The following is a 20,956-nucleotide window of genomic DNA, read 5'->3' on the forward strand; positions in this document are numbered from 1 at the left end:
TTTGTCTTTTTATGACAAAGTTTCAAGGGAGCTGAATTTTTACTTCTTTGGTTTGTACTTTGAATTTTAAGGACATTTTTTTTCTATCACATGGGCATGTCCCAAAGATATTGTATTATTCTATATTTTATTCTAAATCTTTTCATGTTTTGCCTTTTATATTGAAGTCTTCGATCCACCTGGAATTGACTTTTGGGTTAAATACGAGATAAGGATCCATTTTTACTTTCTCTCCACATGGATAACCAGTAAGATAACCCAGCTCTAATAGTTTGGTGTTGATGCTGTTTTTGTAAATGGTATGTTTTATTTGCTTGTGCTTTCTATCTGCTGGATTATGGAAATGCAGTTGATTTTTTTTATCTGAAAAACTTGAAGAATTGTCATTAGTTCTAAGTATTATTCTGAAAATTATTTTGGGTTTTCTAAGCAGACACTCATACCACCTGTAAATAACAACTGTCTTTTTTCATTCCTTACATGTTGTATTTCCTTTAAAAAAATATTTTATTTATTTATTTATTTGAAAGAGAGAGAGGGAGAGGGAGGAGTGAAGGAGGAGGGAGAGGGAGAGGGAAATAATCTCCAGCAGACTCCGCACTGAGTGCAGAGCCCTATGTGGGGCTCGATCCCATGACCCTGAGGTCGTGATCTGAGCAAACCAAGAGTTGCAGGCTTAACCAACTGAGCCACCAGGATCCCCTTACATGTTTTATTTCTTTCATTGTTTTATTTTGCTGGCTAGGACTCAAATACAATGTTGAATAGAAATGGTGACAGCAAACATTTTATTTTTAATTTCAAAAGAAATGCTTTATTTCACAATTATGTATAATGTTTGTTCTAGGTCTTTATCAGGTTAAGGAAATTTTCTTCTATTCCTGATTTGTTAAAGGTTTTTTTGGTTCCTCTTTCTTTTTTTAAAATTAAGAATGGGGGCTCCGGGGTGGCTCAGTCAGTTGAGCATCTGCCTTTGGCTCAGGTCATGATCCCTGGGTCCTGGGATCGAGTCCTGCATCGGGGCAGGGGTGGGGGGAATCCTTGCTCAGTGGAGAGCCTGCTTCTTCCTCTCCCTTTGCCTGCTGCTCCCCCTGTTTGTGCTCTCTCTCAAAAACATAAAATCTTAAAAATAAATAAATAAATAAATAATGGTTACTGATTTTTAACAAATATTTTTGCCAGCATCTAAAAGTGTTTGGTTGTACCTTTATTAGCTTTCAATTTCAGCTATAACAAATTATTACAACCTTAGAAGCTTAAGACAGAACAAGTTTATTTTTTTAGTTCTGCACACCAGAAGTCCAGTATGGGTCTAACTGAACTAAAAACAGTGTTGGCAGGCTATATTCCATTCTGGAGGTTCTAGGAGAAAATCTATTTCCTGCTCATTGGGTTACTGGCAGAATTCAGTTTCTAGAGGTGGTAGGACCACAGTCCCTGTTTTCTCCCTGCCTGTAAAATGAGTGAAGGTCATTCTCATCTTGCAGAGGCTGCCACATTTCTTGGCTCATGGCCCTTTTCCTCCATTTTCAAAGCCAGCAACAGGCAGGTTGAGTCCTTGTCTTTTTCATCTCTCTGACCAACACGTTTGCCTTCCTCTTCCATTTTTAAGGATTTGTGATTAGATTAGACCCAGATAGTCCAAGATAACCTCTCTATCCCAAGGTCTGAAACTCGATCACATCAAAGTCCCTTTTGCCACACAAACACATTCACAGGTACCAGGGATTAGGAAGTGGACATCTCTGGGGAGCTATTCTGTCTACCACACCATTATAATTTGTTATATGAGGAATTACTTTAAAAAGTTTGCAATATTGAACTCTAACTTTCATTCCTCAAATAAATTCAACTTGATCTTGATTTTTATCTTTTTAACAAATTGCTGGATTTGCTTTAATATTTTGTTCAGGATTATTCCATCTGTGTTCAAGAATTAGAATAGCTTGTAACTTTTCCTTTCTTGTCCTATCCTTGCCTGCCTGGGTCTGTCCATCTGTTCATCCATCCCTTCCTTTCTTTTTGAGAGAAAATTGACTACTGATTTTTAATGGTTTAAGGACCAGATAGATTTTCCATTTCTCATTGAGTCAGTGTTGCTAATTTGCATTATCTTAGAAAGTTGTTCAAGTTGATCTAAGTTTTCAAATTTATTGGTCTCAAATTTTTCATTTTTTAAAATTAATTTTATAATCTCTATAGTTTCCATAATTCTGTCCCTCTTTTCCTTATTTATTTGCATGTTCTTTACATTATTCTCCTTTACATTATTTATTTGTATCTTCTATTTTTTCCCCCAATTTGTCAGAAGTTGGTCTATAGTCTTTTAAAAGAAATAATTGTTGGCTTTGTGCATCTTCTCAATTGTATGCTTTTTCTTTGATTTTGTGCTCTCATCTTTTTTTTAATTCTACTTTAGCTCTTAAGTTTGACATGTCATTTGTCAATTTTGTCTTTTTCCCCCTGTAACATAAGCATTTAAATCCCTAATTTCCCTCTACTTACTGCTTTAGCTATATTCTACCATTTTGCTAGTCATTTCACTATTTTTCTCTAGTGTAATTGAGAAATAATATAAATCACTATATATAAATCACTATATAAGCTTAAGGCATACAGCATGATGGACTTACATATTTTGTGATTACTACAGTAGGTTCTGCTAACATTCATCTTCTCATATAGATACCAAAAAGAGAACAAGAAAAAAAGAAAATTCTTTTTCCTAGTGATGAGAATCCAGGATTTACATTTCATTGTTCTTTAGTTCCAATTACTTTGTGATTCCCATTATGGTTTTTTTTCTGACCAATGAGTTATTTACAAGCATACTTTTGAATATTCAGATGTGCTCTTCCCCCCTTAGTGATTTCTTTTTTTTTTTTTTTTTAAGATTTTATTTATTTGACAGAGAGAGAGAGAGAGAGAGAGAGAATGAGCCAGAGAGCACAAGCTGGGGGAATGGCAGAGGGAGAGGGAGAAGCAGGCTCCCCGCCGAGCAGGGAGCTGGATGCAGGACTTGATCCCAGAACCCTGGGATCCCGCCCTAAGCCAAAGGCAGACATTCAACCGACTGAGCCATCGGGCGCCCCCTTAGTTAGTGATTTCTAACTCAATTGCATTTTTGTCAGAGAACATGGGTTATACAACATCAGTCATCTGAAATTTGTTGAGAATTACTACATGGACTTACATGTATGTGGTCAATTTTTCTTATTTTTAAAGGTTTTTTTTTTTTTTTTTTTGAGAGAGGGAGAGTACAAGCAAGGGGGGCGAGGGAGAAGCAGCAAGCAGGGAGCCTGACATGCGGCTCAATCCCAGGACCTTGGGATCATGACCTGAGCTGAAGGCAGACGCTTAACCGACTGAGCTACCCAGGCACCCAGGTCAATTTTCATAAACATTCCACACAGGCACATTAGAAGGATATGAGTGCTCTGTTGAGTGCAACACTTCATATGTCTATTAATTCAATCTTTTTAATTATGTTGTTCATATCTTCTGATTCTTGTAAGATCTATCCATTATTTTGAGGTGTGTTAAAATCTCCACTATACTGGGAAATTCATTTTTCTTGTAGTTCTGTTGAATTTTGCTTTTTGTATCTTAAGGACATGTAATGATGTCCATGCATGTTTAGAATTTTGAAGTCCAGGGGATCCTGGTGGCTCAGTCGGTTAAGCATCTGCCTTCAGCTCAGGTCATGATCCCAGAGTCCTGGGATCGAGTCCCACATCAGGCTCCCTGCTCAGCGTGGAGCCTGTTTCTCCTTCTGCCTCCCCCTGTTCCTTTTCTCTCTCTCACTCACTCTCTCAAATAAATAAAATCTTAAAAAAAAAAAAAAAAAGGAATTCTGAAGTCCTAGGGTCCTGAATTTATCATTATTTAGTAACCTTCATTTATTCTTAGTCTGGTGTTACCAGCTTTCTCCTGATATATTAGCCTGACATGTTTTTCCATCCTTTTACATTTTTCTATGCTCTTGGTTTTAAGAATGTCTCAAAAATAGCATATGGTTGGATTTTGTTTCCTTGTCTATATTACATTGTTTTTTAAAACTGGAGACTTTATTCAATTTACATTTATTGTAGTTACTGAAATATTTACATTTATTTTTTACCATATTATTTGTGATTTCTATTTGTTTCACTATTGCTTTCTTTTTTCTAATTTCATACAATGCTTTTTTTTGTAATTTTATTCTATTTCTCTGTTAACTTAGAAATTAAAACTCTTAGTAGTTACTTGAGATGTTTTAACTTGAGTACTTAAAAGAAATAAGCTTAATCCATATTTTTACCCTTTTTGCAAACAATACAAGGACTTTGGAAAACTTTAACTCCAATCACCACCCCACCCTTCCCACTTCCAAATTATGATTTTGTTGTCCTGGGTATTATTTCTATCTTGCTTTACTTTATTAACCACACAAATTATGTATTCTTATTATTACTTTGTTACTTTTTTAGTTTTAACCACTTATTTGCCAATTTCTTTGCTCATCGTTCCTTCTTATATAAGGGAGTATTTTCTGTTGGTGGTAAACTCCAGATTTTTTGGTCTGAAAATGTCTTGAATCAGATAGCCAGGTTCAGATCCTAGCTCTACCTTTCCTTAGTCACGTGACCCTAGATAAGTACCTTAACTGCTGGGATCTTTGGTTTACTAATTTGTAAAAGTGAGTTTCTTCCTTTGCTGGGAGACACAAGGCTGGGAAGGAAGATGCAATAAGCAGCTCCTGAGATGAATTCTCTGAAAGGGTGCCAAGATCCAAAACACCGCAAAACAAACACTATAATCACCTCCCTGAGTGTTTGGTACTCTCACAGGGAAGACAAGATTAACACATATTGAAAAGAAATTAATAATATTCCTGTGTACTTGAGGGTTAAGTGTATGGCTCTTTCAAGTCAGCGCTTTCAAGGCCAACGAAATGGTTGGCTCCTAAGAGCTTATGAAGGAGACTTCACAGAAGACAGTGCTTACCTGGATGTCAGTAGCTTATTAGCTGCTCAACCATCTAGTCTCGACAGACAAATCCAATGTGAATACTTCAGAGTTTCTAAAAGAAAAAGAGTAAAAAAAAAAAAAAAATTAAGGCTTTCAAAAGAGTAGCAAAGTAAGTATTCATTAAACACCTGGCGTATACAGGGCCAAACACTATAAAATATTAAAGACAATAAAGCTTCTGCCTACAATGAACTTATAAGAGTTCGGAAGATAGAATGAAAGTCAGTTAACAAAGAAGTACGGAAGAGGAAAAGACAACTACAGACTACAATACTACCATATAGGAAGGTGCTAACTTGATACAAATAATGTATGGGGTAGGGTTCAATATAGGTTGCATATTGTTTTCTAGATTTCTCTTGTGTTGAGATCTGCAGACTGAACATGATTAAAAATCAATTGTAATTATACTTTTTTCTCTAAGGAATTCCAGAGCCATAGATTTGTGCAGAACAGTCAGAATAACCATTATTCTAAATGATACTACCGTTATTTTGTATATTGATTAAATATACAATAAAATTCAAATATATTGAGCCTTATGTAAATACATAAATTTGTAAGGTAGCTTATTTTTTAGTGCATGGCTAGTAGTTTACATGTACTAGGTACTTTCTCAGACATTATCACATTTCACGTTCCCTAAATGCTAAGACGTTGGTTGTATCTACAGAGAAGCTCTATCCTACAGAAAAGTAAATACACATTTAAACCACTTGACCCAAGTTTTTCATCTGTAGAATAACATACATTGTTCTAAAAACTATCTCATTATATTTTTAATTAATGGAAACGAATTCATTTCAGTTATAACAGAATAATTTTTTGATCTACTGAAACCAAACAGTAAATCACCATTAAAAGCTGTATATAACAGCTTCTAAATACCCACATCATGTTTTTTGTTTTGTTTTGTTTTTTCAGAGCACGCACATGCGCAAGGGTGGGGAAGGGCAGAGAGGTAGAGAGAGAGAACCTTAATCGGGCTCCACAACCAATCATGTTTCTATTCTAATGTTAGGATGGACCTGTATGTATTTATGATTTTATGGTTAATATATAATTATAGTAACAGGCAATTTTGGGTTCCTAGGGACCAAACAAAGAAAAATACGTTTTTGGAATATGTAATACAGACCATTCCTCTATTCAAAAGTACACTGGGGGAAAAGAGAACAAATAGATGATAAGGATCATTGACAGCTGGAAACAGATTCAAGATAATATTTAAATAACTAAGGAAATCAAGTTAGTATCTCACAAATTGTTGTGATTTACATGAGTCTTGTACCAGCAAGCCTGAGCTTTCAAACATTTGATCTTGATATAACCCAGCCTTGTGTCTATTATTCATGTATACTCCCAAACTGCCTCTCTGATACTATATCAACCTCTCATGTATCAGCAGATGACTATTAACTCCAGTCTATGGCTGCCAGTAATAGGCCTGACTCTGCCAAGGTGAGAGTTTTTGTGGGAGCATGTGGGTAGAGATACAGTTTCCCACACTGCTCTGCTCACACTCCCAATGTTAGCCTTGTTGCCAACTCTGCCCCTTCTTGGCAAAGCAAAGAACTTTGAGGAGTCCTCGGACTGAAGGCCTAGGGCTTGCTTGTCTTTTCCAAATTGGCATCTCTTAAGGAGCACAACACAACCAGTCCCCTAATAATCCTCATCTGGGAAGAGTGGGATGGGAAGAGGCAAGAGTAAGTGGGTAGGAGTGGCTTCCCCATTCAGCTCCAGCTGTGGGTTTAAGGGGGAATGACCATTTCTCTCTCTTTTAGAGCTTTGGCCACATTCCCGTGTGAGGTAGTAGAGCTTTGGCCTGGGTACATTGGCAAAAAAAAGGGGTACCACCTGTTGGCACCTTAGAGTACCTCACTATCTTGATTGTATGGCTTTTATGTGTGTCAGTTCTAAGAACTGTCTTGCCAATATATTACCTTAAAAATTTTTACAATAGTAGTTTGGAGACCGTGCTCAAGAGATCAACTGTCTAACTTTGGGCCAAAAGGCTCCCCTAAGGCAAGAAATGTCTGAGTCAACTTTGTTTCAGGGTCACTAAAGGCTACCCTAGGGTCCCTGGGATGGGGTGGTCTGGGTCAATGGGAAGCAGTAATGGCAGGAACAATTATGAAGGTTTTTATGTTTTTTAGCACTCTAGGAATGAATGCCTCTTATATTTCACCTTAAGACTTTTTAACATTTTTCCTTCAAACACATTTGCAGAAGGCTTTATGTAATAAAATAGGAGACAGTCAATATCTAATAATACTAAAGATCAAGTTATTCCACAGCTTTGATCAAGAGGCCAGGCTCAAGAATATGTTCTGAGGGTTCATTCTCTTTGAATTTAAAATACATGCACAAAAAACCCTGGTACAATAACGGATGAGGGCATTTAATAGTATTCAATCTTCCAATGATCTTACAAGAAAAGTAACCATGCCCAGTGTCACATACTGGAAAGTGGCAGAGCTGGTATACGTGCAAAGTAGAGTCACCACTTAACCACTGCACTAAAATAAAATGTCTGATTAACTGTTGACATTTACTGGAAGTTTAGAGCTTTACAGATATTTTCTCCTTTAATCCTTGCAACAGTGACAGGACCTGTCCATGTTAATATTCTCATCTTACAATGAGAAAAAAAGCACAGAGAAATTATGTAACATTCATGGTCTGTAAAGAAGTGGTCATGAGAGACTTGAACCTAGGGAATCAGATGGGCCCTGTACACGGACCCTATGCCTAAAGGCAACAGAAAAAAATGTTAAAATAATCCCCAAGTGAGAAACGATGATAAAGCGCTAGTAGACACTGCCGGCGTATGCATATGCGCAAGCACACACACAGGATATAAAAAAAGAGTTAGTAAAGGGTGTCTATTCACTTAGATCACATTTCAGTAATTAGGACACATACTGTCTTGATTTAGGCTGCTGTAACAGAATACCATATAGACTGGTGCTATAAACAACCGAAATTTATTTCTGACAGTTCTGGAGGCTGGAAATGCGACAGCAGGGTGCAGGCATGGCTGAGAGCTAGTGGGAGAATTCTCCTGGGCTGTAGCCTGCCCTTTTCTCCTAGTATCTTCCCTCACAGGGCAGACAGGGAGAGAGCTCAATGGGGTCTCTTTTATAAGGGCACTAATCCCATTCAGGAGGGCTCCACCCTTATGGCTTAATCACCCTAAGGCCCCACCTCCTAAAACCTGGGAGGTTAGGCTTTTTAACATATAAACTGGGTGGGCAGGAGGCACACAAACAGCCCACAACACATACTTCCATGCCACTGTTTGCTGGTAAAATTCAATCCTATTTAAAATTATAGTGACCCCACCCCCCACCCCCGCCCAAAGCTGGTCGATCCTATGAACTCCCAATTACAAAATGATCGATTGCCATAAACTCTTTAACGTCCTGAGCGTTTAGATAAAGGCTTTATGCATTCTGGTTTCTCCTTCCAAAAATAACTAAAAACCGTAGCCCTTTCAGGCTGTCCTATTTACTCTCACCTCGTCATTTTCGCAGGAAAGTGATGAACAGCCTCTGACAAAGGCCATCTGCTCCGAGGCCCTAAGAACCCCGCGGAAGACCGGCGCTGTGGCCTTGCAGAGTTGGGGTGGGGGCAGAAGACCCAGAGGGAGGCGGGAAGGAGGAGGGGGAGTCCCGGGAGCTCGGCCTCCGGGCGAATCCCCGGCCAGGCTCCTTTTCCGTAACCTGCCGAGGGGTGAGATGAAGAGGCAAGGGGGAGAGAAAGCGAGGAGGAGAAATAACGAGAAGGGCCAGAGGCTTGGCGACCGCAGTACCTCAGAGCTCAGAGGCCCGCGGGAGGTGCCCTCGGCGCCGCCGCCGCGGACTCCGCCGCTTCGGGCGGGCAGGTCTTCCCGGGCGGCGGGGCAGGAAGGGTAGAGTCCCGGTAGGCTCGGGTCGTTCCCCCGACGTCGCCAGCCAACAGGGCGGGGCCGGGTCACGCCTCAGTCCCCGGCCGCCTCGGTGGGCCCGAGGGAGGGGTCCCGGCGGCGCCGCCACTCGGGGTCCGGCGCTTTTTGTTCCGGGAAGCAGCCGGCAGGATCGGGCCGGCCAACCCGCCCCCGCCTGGGGTCGCCCCGCAGCTGCCGGAGCGCCGACTGGCGGCGGACGCGCGGCCCGTGCGTGTCCCTTTAAGGGGCCGGGCCTGTGAGGCGGAGGGGCTGGCGGGGTGCGCGTCGCTCCCCGTGTGAGTGTGTGGGGGAGAGAGCGGCGGGCGGGCGCCGGAGGGAGGGAGGGAGGGAACGAGCGAGCAAGCGACGCGGGCCGCCCCTGCCGCCGCCGCCGCGGTCGGACCAGCGGCCTCCTCCCCTCCCCTCCCCTCCCGCGCGTCGCCCTGCCGCGGGGAGGGGGCTCGCGTCGCCGCCTCCAGCCGCTCCCGATGAAGCAGCTGCCGCCGCAGCCGCCTCCGAAGATGGGGGATTTCTACGACCCCGAGCACCCGACCCCTGAGTAAGTATCTGCTCCGCGGTCCCCCGCGGCAGCCCTCGGCCAGAGCCCCGAGGGCGGCGCGTCCTGACGGGCGGCGGCGCGGGCCGGCGCGAGGAGTAACGGGCCGGCGGCGGACTCGCGCGGGCGGCGTGGGGAGCAGGCCCGCGCCGCCGCCGCCTCGCCCGGGCCGCGGCGGGTCGGCGGTTGGGCCCGGCGTTGGCGCGGCTGCTCGCGTCGCAGCGGCGGTTGGGCCGGGCCGGTGGGGGAGGGGCGGCCACGGCCTCCGCCGCCGCGGCGTCCGCACCGACCCGGCTGGCCCGAGGCTCGGCGCTCTCCTCCGGCTCCCCGCGGCCCGCGCAGGCCTCACCTCAGGCGAAGGGGCCGAGGCGGAGGAACTGCCGGTGTCGGAGTCAGCGAGAGGGCACCGGCGAGGGTAGGCCGCGAATCCCCGGGCTCGGGTGGAAGCCCGGCCCGTCGCCCGGCTTGTCGCCCGGCCTCCCGGCGACGGCGGCTCGGACCGGAAGGGCCTAGCGTGCCTCCCTCGGCCCGGGGCCGCGGAGGGTCTGCGCTGCACTCTCAGGTTTGATTTTTTTTCTCCTGGAACTCGATCCTGGCCTCGCAGTGCTTCCGGCTTCAGATTCTGCACCTTTGGCACTTCGGTTTTGTAATGGTGGCGAGGATTGTGTGGCCCCGATGTTGAGGTGACACCGGGTTTGTTTTTCCGCCTGAAAATGAAAGCCTTCGGAGGGGCAGACGTTCTCTTCCAGATTGTGGGATTTGCACACTTTCTCGGACACTACTTCCTTGGTAACAGGACCCTTTTACCCTAAATGGATGACTTTCTACTTCTCATAAAGACTTACTTAAAAACCAAGGATCATTTGAGGATTCTCTAAAGAGACAGCATTCTAGAAAACTGAAATACAGTTTGGCCCGAAAGTGTTTTTTCAGCCTTGGACATTTTTTTTTTACATTTCCGTGAAGTCTGTATCTGCTGTATCTGATACCTCCGAGAGCTTCCACTCCAGAGCCTGGATTCACTTCTTTCCCTACGCCCTCACAAGACTATTGTTTTCAAAAGCTATCTGAAACTCCATTTGCTGGTGTTGGTTGAAGTCTAGACCTACGAATATACGACTCATTTCAAACTTAGCGGTTGGTAGGGATTTCAGATGAAACTGTCACTTTTATGAGCAGAAGGATTCCAAGAGATTTGCTCTTTTGACACATTTTACCTTAGCTCTGCTATCGCTTTTTTTTTTTTTTTTTTTTTTGAACCCTTTGCCAAAGCTTTTCAACTTGGTCCAGTAATGTCTGGATCTTACTTGATAGTTCTTAGGTTCACTTTCAACACAGAAGGATTATGTTGGGATATTGATGGTTGTTTCTGCACACAAAGAGAAATAATTATACTACCTTTCTGACAAACCCAACTCTTATTTTTGATACTAAGTTGTCTCAACATGGCTTTATCTTTTCATGGGTTCTTTGCTTTTAGGTTAACATTACCTTGATAGATTGTTTTAATTTACTGCACAATCATCAATGCAGTTACAAAGCTCATGTTGTATAGGCTTTTGGTGTGAGACTTGGAGAACCTCAAACCATTCTGTATCATGACCCAATAAACACTTATTGAACAGTTGTCCTGTAGAAAATAACATTCTAGCCCCCCCCATTGGACTGAGTGCCTGCTTACCGTTCTTTTTACCAGGTTGTGTGGTGAAGTCTAGAAGCCTTAAGGATCACATCCTTACACTTCTTGGGGAAAACATAGTTTTTCATAATGTGGGAAAATGGACTCAGAAGTGCATCTTTGGACCTGAGTGGGGAGGAATCAAGAACGTTTATTGTTTGACACAAAGTCTTGGAGTTATTTCCACTGCTTTCATGTTGCCACTGCTTTGCATTTTTAAGTGACTAAGTTCCAAATTGTGTGTGTGTGTGTGTGTATTAACCTGCATGGAGTATACAGAGAATTATAAAATGTGTTCTAATACTGTAAGAGCTAGAAGGGATCTTAGTAGGCATCCTGAACAACATCACCTGTTTTTCAGACGGAGAAACTGAAACCTAGAGAAATGAAGTGACAGGAGACCCTCTGAGGTAGTATGTAGAAGCTAGTTAGTCATTATACCACTGGAGGGGGAAAAGCGGTACAGTGTAGGGTTAAAGAACTTGGATTTCAGAGTCAAACATCCCTGGTTTTGAACACTAGTTGAACCTTCGACAAGTGCCTTCATCTCTCTCAGCTTGGGTTTTCCCATCTTCAAAATAGGGATTGTGATGGTAGCAACCTCATAGGGCTTTGGGGAGAATTGGATGAGAATAAAGTATGAAAAGCCTTTGGCACTGAGTGTGGCATGTATAAATGCTTCTAGCTGGGGTCATCAGGGAAAACTTAAGAGGATTTTAAGTCTAGCTTGGAAAGATTAGGTGGGCTTGAGGGGGTGATGTGGCTGGGGGAAGGAATGAACAAGTGCCCCTTTTAGACTTCAGGTAGTTTGGAATGGTTCTTAGACACATGAAGAAATTGAGGCACGAAACATAAATTCAGTTTGGTTGAAGTAACTGTTGGAACCTGATGTTCTGTGTTTGTCTTGTACCCGCTCCTTAATCAGTCACAGCTGTGAGACCTGGCTTTTTTCCTGTGGCACATAGGATTGTGTTTCAGGTGAAAATGGTTGTAATCACCTGAGTGTGCATTAGGTGTCTGCTGTTGGGGCCAGGTGTTGAGGACACTGCAAATTAGATCCAGTTAAAGTCTTTAAGGAACTCTTCTAATGAGAGAGACAAGTACTTAACAGCCATAGAAGTGCTGTTCTTTGAACATACGCATGTCTATTTGAGGCCAAACATAGGCACATTAGAAGTGAGTGGTGTACAAAACAAAATTTTGCCCTTGTGGGCACCCCCTTCTAGTGATGGGTAGTAGTGAATGATACAGAATATTCAAAGGTAAGTGCTTTGAAAAATGGAGCAGGATAAGGGGGAATCCAGAATTTCTGGGGAAGATGTGACACTTTAAAATGAGGTAGACTGGTGTACCTTCTTGAGAATAATATTTAGGCAAAGGCTTAAAAGGAAGGGAGTTAGCCATGTTAATATCTGGGGTGAAAGCATTTCAAGTAGAGGGAATAGTTCCAAGGTGCCGAGGCTGACCTAGTGAATTCTCCCTGGTATGGCTAAAATGGAATGAACAAAAAAGAGCAATAAATAGTAACTTGGGTCAGGGTGGGATGCAGATTTCACAGTGCTTTGTAGAGTCACTGTAAGGACTTTGCCCAGAGTTTTCAACAAAAGTGTGACATGGTCTGCTTTCAGCTTCAGAAGGATCACCCCCTTTGCAGGGGAGAACAGAAGAAGCAGGAAACTTGTAATGAAGTTAGCAATCTGGAAGAGAGCTGCTGGTGACTTGTAAAGGTGGTAACCAGGGGATGGTGAGAAATGATTGAATTCTGGATATACATTGAAGAAAAAACCAATACGATTTGTTGATAGATCAGATGTGGCATGTGAGAGAGGAGCCCGGGATGATTCCAAGGTTTTTTGTCTGAGTAGTTAGAAAGATGGAGTTGCCATCAACCACGGTAGTATGTAGGTATGACTGTGACAAGAGCAAGTTTGGGAAACGGATTAGCAGTTCAGTTTTAGACATGGTTAAGTTTGAGATGCCTGTTAGACATTTGGGTTGAATTGATAACCAATTCAATTCCGTGAAGTTCAGAGGAAAGGTCTGGACTAGAGATATATTTTGTGGTCATCAACTTAGTATTAGAACCACAACACTGGAAGAGATCACCAAGGGAGCCTGTGAAGAAAGAGACAAGGACCTGGGAGTGGTCCCTTTAAATTGGAGTATTAAGAGGGTTTTATTATAGTGTGCAGTGTAGGGGTCTTAACATGGATGGCATCCTTAAACTTAGGAGGAAAAATTACCCCTTCACTAACCTCTAACTAGAAGTTAGCATTTCTTTTAATTGCCAGTATAAACAGCAAACTACAGTACTACCAACAGTACTTGTGATTTTACTACTAGTACAAGTCAAATATTTTTAATAATATGCTGTGGTTGTAGATATCTCAAAATATTATTTATGTTTATCATTACATCAAAACATTGATGTAACAAACATTACATTATGTACATCATTACATCTCTATATTATAGTAGAGATCTACCACTACATTGTTAAGAAGCATATGTATTACTGTATCACACATTTGGGGTTTTTGTCCTCAACATAACTCATCTCATTTGTAATCCTTGTATTTTATTTTATGCATTTAAAAATATTACGCTGTGAAGAAATCCACAGGCTTCATCAGACTGCCAAGTTTTTTTGTCCAAAGCACAAAAAAAAAAGTTAAACCCTGGGCTTTGGAGCTAGGTTTTAGAATATCACCTCTTTTTTACTTAATAGCTTTATGAACCTGAGCAGGTTTCATAATTACTCTGTGCTTTGGTGTCATTATTTATAAAGTGGGATCATAATAGTATTTTCTGCAAAGGGTTTTATGAGAATTTAAGAATTAGGACAGTGTTAACTTTTTTATTATTAGTATTTGGATGGAAAGATGCAGTTAGAAAGAAGAGTACAAGGCATCATGATAGGAAAAGCATGATGAATTTGGCCAAAATAAAGTTTATTAACTGGGAAAAAATATTTCTACATGTACTAATAAAATATAAAGCAGTGAGGTTAGTCAAGTTCTCAAAGAATTCTCATAATTCACCTTAGTTACCGTGGGAATGGAGATGCCATAAGAAGCTAACTAAGAGAAAATACTACTGGGAGGGTTTCCTGGTGAGAAAGCCTGATGAACTGTCCTAGTACTTGGGAGAGAGTTACCTTTTCAGTATTCCTGTTCCTCTTTGCTTTTTTCTAGATTTCAGGCTGACCATTCTTATACTGACACATTATGTCTTTAGAAAGGTATCAAGCAACTGTTGATACAGTTGTGTTTTACTAAGAAATGTTCAAACTGCCAAGACATACTTTATACCTGTTAGTCTGTCATACTTTCCTAGTTTCCTCACTGGAACTTTGATATTCCCGTATCTTTTCTGCCACTTTTCACTGTACTGACTGATTTAATCTGTTCCCTTTAAAAAGACTGAAATGTATTATAATTTATAATTTACTTTTTAACAGATATTTATAATTTTTCTTGACTTGATAATTGTTGGTGTTCTGTGAGTATTGTCACTTTTTGCAGAGAAGCTAGGATAGTCATCTACTGGATGGCAAAGAATGACTAGCCTGGGTTACAGAATCAAAAGTTGACTAGCTTCGTTTCTGTTAATTCTTCCAGAGTACTGTAGAGTACCTTATTTTGTAATACACTAAGAGCTATTATTGTAAGGCCCTGAGAGACCATTCATATTAGAAACTGAACCATTACATCTGGAGTCACCAAACATCAAGTTTAGAATCCTTCCTTTTTGAGAGAGATTCAGGGCAAGGGGTAGGGTGGGAGGGGGGCGGGAGTCAGAGCGGGGTCTAGGGAGGCATTTTATTTGGAAAAAAAAAATCAAACTTACAGAGAAGTTGCAGGAATAGCATAATGAATTTCCATATACTGTTCACCTGCATTAACCAGTAATTGAAATTTTGTCACATTTGGTTTATCTTTCTATATAAAAGAATATACGTGTTTTTATTTTTGGCTGAATCAAGTTGCAGACCTCCTGAACCTTCACCCCTAAATATTTCATAATATTACCTAAGAAGAAGCATTCTCTTGGATAACCAATAACCAGACAATTTAATATTTATAATGATACTGTTAACTCTTAGACTGTTCATATTTAAATTTTACCAGTTGTCCTCTCTTTTCAGTCTAAGGTTACACATTGCATTTAATTGTGATGTCTCTTAGTCCTCTTTAATCTCAGAAGATAGAGCTTTAAAATTCAAGATTTGGAGGTACTTTACTGTTGTCTTTGGATTTACCATAATTGTGATATTTTAAGAACAATAACAGTGTCTGGTAGTATGTTTTAAATGGTTCCTTTTTTTAATTACCAAAATAATAAATGCTTATTGCAGTAAGGTAAGATAATACAGATATTAATAGAGGAAAAAGTAAAAATCCACCCTTTACATCTCTTCATTGCTCCACCTCTCCAAATCCCATATCCAAGAGGGTAACCACTACTAACAATTTAGTGTATACCTTTCCAGACCTTTTCGTTTTGTTTTTTGTTTTTATATAAGCAGAGTCATACTACATATATCATTCTGTCTTTTTTCTGTGTACTGTATCCTCTGCATATTTGCATTTACATGTAAGGTGTACTCATTTTTAACAGGCAATATTGAGTTGCTTTATTACGGTGTCTGGTTGTCATGTTAAGCAGTTTAAAAAGACCTTAGGACATGTTGTGCTGTGTGGAAGGTGTCTCCTTGCAAATATGTTTCCCCACTGGGTGAGTATATCTGGTAATTTATGATAGTGTTTTCATGATTTTGTTTAGACTTTGACTTCTATACTTTTTTTTTCTTTTTAAAAACATATCGTATATATATTTCTGTTTGCCCTGTCTGGTGCTGATGGATTAAGTAGTTTTTGGGTTTTTTTAAAGATTTTATTTTTAAGTAATTTCTACACCCAACGTGGGGCTTGAATTTATAACCCAAAGATCAAGAGTCACATGCTCCATCGACTGAGCCAGCCAGGCACCCGGATTAAGTAGTTTTTATTCCTGCCCTACTTTGATTAGTTGCTTGGTTATTTCAAAAGAAAACTCAAGGCGTTTAAGTAGAGTTTTTTGAAAATAGTTGGTTTGAAGCTGGCCAACAAGCTCGCCAACTGAAAATTCAACAGGTTTGTTGTTTTTCATAATAGATCTATATTTGGAAGTCTGCTTTCGTGGATTCAAACAAGAGGCAGTTTACCTTGTGTGATTTTTGGTTATATCTAGTGAAATGTTGTATTTGAGTCCCTTAGGTTTGGAATTCAAGTATAATGTATTTTAATTTGATAGTCTTTTTTTTTTTTTTAAATCAAACTAGTGGTTACTTCAGTGTCTTTTCCAGCTAAGCAAATATGTTTGTCATTGAGATGGAAGTTTAAAGTTGGTTTAAATTTTTATAGATGCTTTTTATTTTAGAGTGCTTTTTCTGTCAGATTCTAACATCTCACAAGTGAAAATATCTTTGGGATGGTGTGGGTGTTGACAGGAGTGTGATCATGCTGGCAGGCTGCTGGGAGGTCTGTTTACTGGGAGCACTGCTTATGGGCTTCAAGAACCTGGAGCAATTGGTGGTTTCTGACTGTAGCTCTTCCTGCTGCCCGCTTCCTGCCATGTGCAATTAGATCCTCTCTTTGGGGGAGGGTTGGTTGTATAGTAATCACCAATATTTGTTTCATGATTAGCTCGTTGTGGAGACCAATGGACTAACTTGTACTTTGAGTCTTTTGTCTGATATTTGGCCTCTTAGTGAATAGTTTTTAATTACATACTCTCTACTTTAGTAGGCAGATGATGCCAGGGTTAAAATTTTTATGAATTTTGTGTGAATGTAAAGTAGAGCTACCGTTATTTTTCATAAATTACAGAGATGGCTGTGGACCTTTTCTATGGAAATCCACTTATTCTAATCTGGATCACACACAGACTTTCTAAAATTACTTGGTTAAAAATAAACCTCTTCCATTATTTTATCAGTTCTAGACCAGAGTATCTATATCAAGTCTAAAAGGGAAAACATAAGCTGCATGTTTTATGGTACTGCTTCTGTGCTGAAAATTATCTGTAGTAAAGAGATTAATTTTGTTGAGGTACAGTAAAACATTTTGTTAGAAATAGGTGAAAATGTACTACTGAAGTTTCCCCCAAGATAACCTTAATAGGTATGCTCTTTAGCTTAAGTTTAGCATGTCCATTAGAAAATTGTTTATTGTAATTATTCAGGAAACTAATTGCTGCAATCATGAAAAGTACAATGTAGTCTTTCTGGCAGATTAATATTAGTTTGTATAAGAAAGTAATGTTAATAGCTGAATATTAACACATTGAAACAGTGGTAGGTTAAATATAAAACAGTGTTTCCCCAGTTATAATATTGCTTGTGCTCATTAGAGAGACACACTGCCAAGAAATACTTGATGTCCATCTATCCTTTTTTGACTACCTTTCTTACTTATTAGAGAAGATAATGACAGTGTTAGAAGATACAAAATTGGGGCAGGAGTTGGAACCTGGCATTTTTTCAGCTGTGCATATGATAGCTGCAAAATTTGTTAGCTGTGTGCTTTTTGTGAAATGTACCTGTTGCTTCAGTACTTTTATTTACATCATTACTGTTTTCCACATTAATATTTTAAAAGATATATTTACATCCATGTGTGTTTTTATAATTCTCCAACTTTAAAGATCCTTTAGGTGGTTACTAATATGAAGCATCAAGAAAGGCTAACCTTCATTGGAGCCTGCCTATATAAGCATTCATCCGTTCTCCTGCATCATACAGACTTGTTTGGTTCTATCTATTGCTAGGACCTAAGGGATTTTGTCCCATGTACTAGCAAATCCAAGGAACATGACAAATATGTTATAGAGACTTACTCTTTTTATATGGAGGAATTCCAGTAACTAGTATTTGGGTACATAGTAGTATGTGCTTAATAAATGTTTGAGTTGACCTTATTCTTCATAACTGTCATTCTAATTTTCTGATAGAGTGAATAGCAGCATTAATAATTACTGGCATCTGTCATAAGACATCCTTAATAACTATTGCATTAGGACAGAGAAAGGGAATTGAGTGGTATGAGTTGGGCTAATGAGTGTGATTGGTGCTGAGAGAAGTTTTTATGCTGCTTCTGTTGGTCCTTGTGGAGACAAACTGATGAAAATTGGAGCTCTCATGATGGTGGTCTGAGAAAGAACATGAGTGCTTCCTAAGGTAGGATAGTCTGTTGTGTTTTGTGCTAGACTAGTTTTTTTCCCCCCAGCCTTTTTAGTTGTTGTTTTGTGTTTGTGTTTTTTCCAGGATGGATAATCTATTTAAACTATACCTCTTTACACTTGCTTAGTTGTCTTTCTGTTCAAATCCTTCGATTAATAGTCTCATTTATCTCTTTATGAATATTAGGGGCCAAAAGGAAGTGAGGCAACTACGGTTGCAGTGATAAATCAAGGGGTGTTTGCGGGTATACCATAAGGCTGTGACACTGAAAAATGTTAGAAAACTTGATACTCTGAAATTGAGGCTTTTGTTCTCTAGGCTAGCTGGTGCTTTTTATATCTAGAAAACTGAAAAAATTTATAGGCTAAGCCTTAAACTCTATGAAGCAATTATAAAGTTATATTCAAAGTTTTTTTTCTTATAATCGAACCTTTTAAACCTGATTGATGTAAAGAAAAACTAGCTGAATTGAACTCTTGACTATTCGGCAAACATTTGTTGAATTCCTACCTCGTGATAAGGATACAGAAGTAAGTATAGTAAGCTATAGCAGGGACGCCTAACCCAGGCTGGTGGAGTAGAGGGGTGGGTAGTCAGGGAGGGCTGCCCAGAGGATGTATACTTAGCCTGAAAGAATGGGAGTTAGGCAAAAGGGTGGATGGAGGATGCTCAAGGACCATGCTGAAGGCTAGGGTACATAGGGAAAATTGTCCCTATGTCCATTTCCAGTTAGACTCCTCTGCATTTGCCCCATTTTAAATTGCTGAGCAGCGTAAGTGGTATCTCATGGAGGGAGGCTTTATTACCTTACCTAATGACTTGTCATTACTGTGGCTTCCCACTTTTCCCTTTAACTTATTACCATGGTTTACCATGGCTGTGATTTTAAAGGGCATGGAAGATGTGACTCTGATTTTTATGAATAAGGTAGGAAAAGCAGGCCCAAAGAAGTTCAAGCTATGTTCACTAGCTAGTGACAGTACCACAACTTGAGCAAGGGTCTTTTCATTTACCAATTTGTCTAAAACTGCATTTTTTTTTTTTTTTTTAAAGATGGGGTGAGGAGGCAGAGGGAGAGAGAAAATCTCAAGCAGGCTCCATGCCCAGCTTGGAGCCCTAGAAGGGGCTCTATCCCATGACCCTGAGATCGTGACCTGAGCCGAAATCAATAGTCAGTTACTTAACCAACTGAGCCACCCGGCTGCCCCAAGACTAGCTTTTTAATGATACTAAGGAATAATATAATAGCTGCCATTTATAATCAGCTGGATTCCTGTATTCCGAGTTAACTTGTTTCTGGGTTAGTCTTGAGGTGCTTATAGCAGTTCAGTTTGGAGGGTGCAGGGGATTCCCTCCTTGAGTTATTTCTTTTCTTTGACTTTGCTTATGTATATGCTAGAGGATTAGATGGCTGAACATCATTGCGCTAAAGCTACCCTGGGTATGTGGACCATCCAGATCTGCTCCTTTGGCCAAGGGCCTTAAATAGCCTGAAATCTTCATTGGAAATGAGCTTCTAGGAACTTGTACTAAAGTGAAACTCCAGCCTTGGTTTGTTGTCATTCCATATATTAAGGAGAACCAGGAGAAGTAGATAGGTAGATAACTTGCCTTTTGTTAAGAGGGCTAATGTTTATTTTTGCCTTTCTTCATGTCCTGCATAAAACTGCACCTTTGCTTGTGCTCTTTTTATCTTACCAGTTCATGCTCTGTCCACATGATGAGGTAGTTCTAGTTCAAGGGTTCTCTTAGAACTTTAACTCACGGTTTTTGGACAAATGGACAGAGCTCACAAGTAGCAATGATGAACATATTTGTGAAAGCATAAGATGTCAGAGACATCATTCCTCGAAGCTGATCAGAGTAGTTGTAGACTAGTAGGAGAGGCTGTGTAATCATGGTTACTTTGAAATAAACTTGTACCTAACTTGCTTGGATGTCTGTAGATATTTTTTTCTATTTGAATTGTTTGGGAAATGAGACCATATTGCTTTAACTTAACTTGTTCTAAGTTGAACATCAAGACCCTAATTTAATGATTCTCTGATTCAGAAATTTGCATTATTCAAGGTTAATTTAAAAACCAATGCTTGGGGGTGCCTGGGTGGCTCAGTTGCTTGAGGGTCTGACTCTTGAATTCAGCGCAGGTCATGATCTCAGTGTCATGATATCGAGCCCTGTGTTGGGGGCTCACACTGAGCATGGAGCCTGCTTAAGATTTTCCCTCTCCTAACAAACTGAGGGTTACAGAGGGGAGGGGGGTGGGGGAATGGGATAGACCGGTGATGGGTAGTAAGGAGGGCACATATTACATGGTGCACTGGGTGTTATACACAACTAATGAATCATCGAGCCTTATATCGAAAACCGGGGATGTACTGTATGGTGACTAACATAATATAATAAAAAATCATTATTAAAAAAAAAAAAAAAAGAATGTGAAAAGAAAAAAAAAAAAGATTTTCCCTCTCCTTCTATCTCTGCCCCCTCCCCTCAAAAAACAACAACCACCACAACAAAAAACAATGCTTACATCATGGAGCTGAATAGAAATAAATAAAA

General features: G+C 40.3%; 1 protein-coding gene and 1 long non-coding RNA gene across 5 annotated transcripts in view; one reads left to right on the forward strand and one right to left on the reverse strand.

Annotated features, from left to right (window-relative positions):
- LOC123779803 (uncharacterized) overlaps positions 1-8,990 on the reverse strand; it is a 36,233-nt gene extending 27,243 nt beyond the window's left edge. Inside the window, exons 1-2 of the long non-coding RNA XR_006776291.2 lie at positions 8,531-8,990; positions 4,987-5,062 (exon numbers count right to left, since the gene is read on the reverse strand). This is a non-coding gene — a long non-coding RNA (uncharacterized LOC123779803). The remainder of the gene's footprint in view (positions 1-4,986; positions 5,063-8,530) is intronic.
- A 257-nt stretch (positions 8,991-9,247) lies between these two features.
- Positions 9,248-20,956, forward strand: part of SETD2 (SET domain containing 2, histone lysine methyltransferase) — a 122,557-nt gene continuing 110,848 nt past the window's right edge. For 2 of the 4 annotated variants that reach the window (XR_015726684.1, XM_087867093.1), the window contains exon 1: positions 9,249-9,497. Coding sequence is in view for 2 of the 4 variants with exons in the window: in XM_087867093.1 (XP_087723219.1) it covers positions 9,427-9,497 (71 nt within the window). In the remaining 2 variants the exon portion in view is untranslated. Of the gene's footprint in view, positions 9,498-20,956 lie in introns of all 4 variants that reach the window. The other 2 variants (XR_006776288.2, XM_045778343.2) reach the window with 2 other exon arrangements.

Source organism: Ursus americanus, chromosome 14 (assembly GCF_024610735.1).
Source record: "Ursus americanus isolate L20-20 chromosome 14, mUrsAme1.1.p, whole genome shotgun sequence".
Classification (NCBI taxonomy): domain Eukaryota; kingdom Metazoa; phylum Chordata; class Mammalia; order Carnivora; family Ursidae; genus Ursus; species Ursus americanus.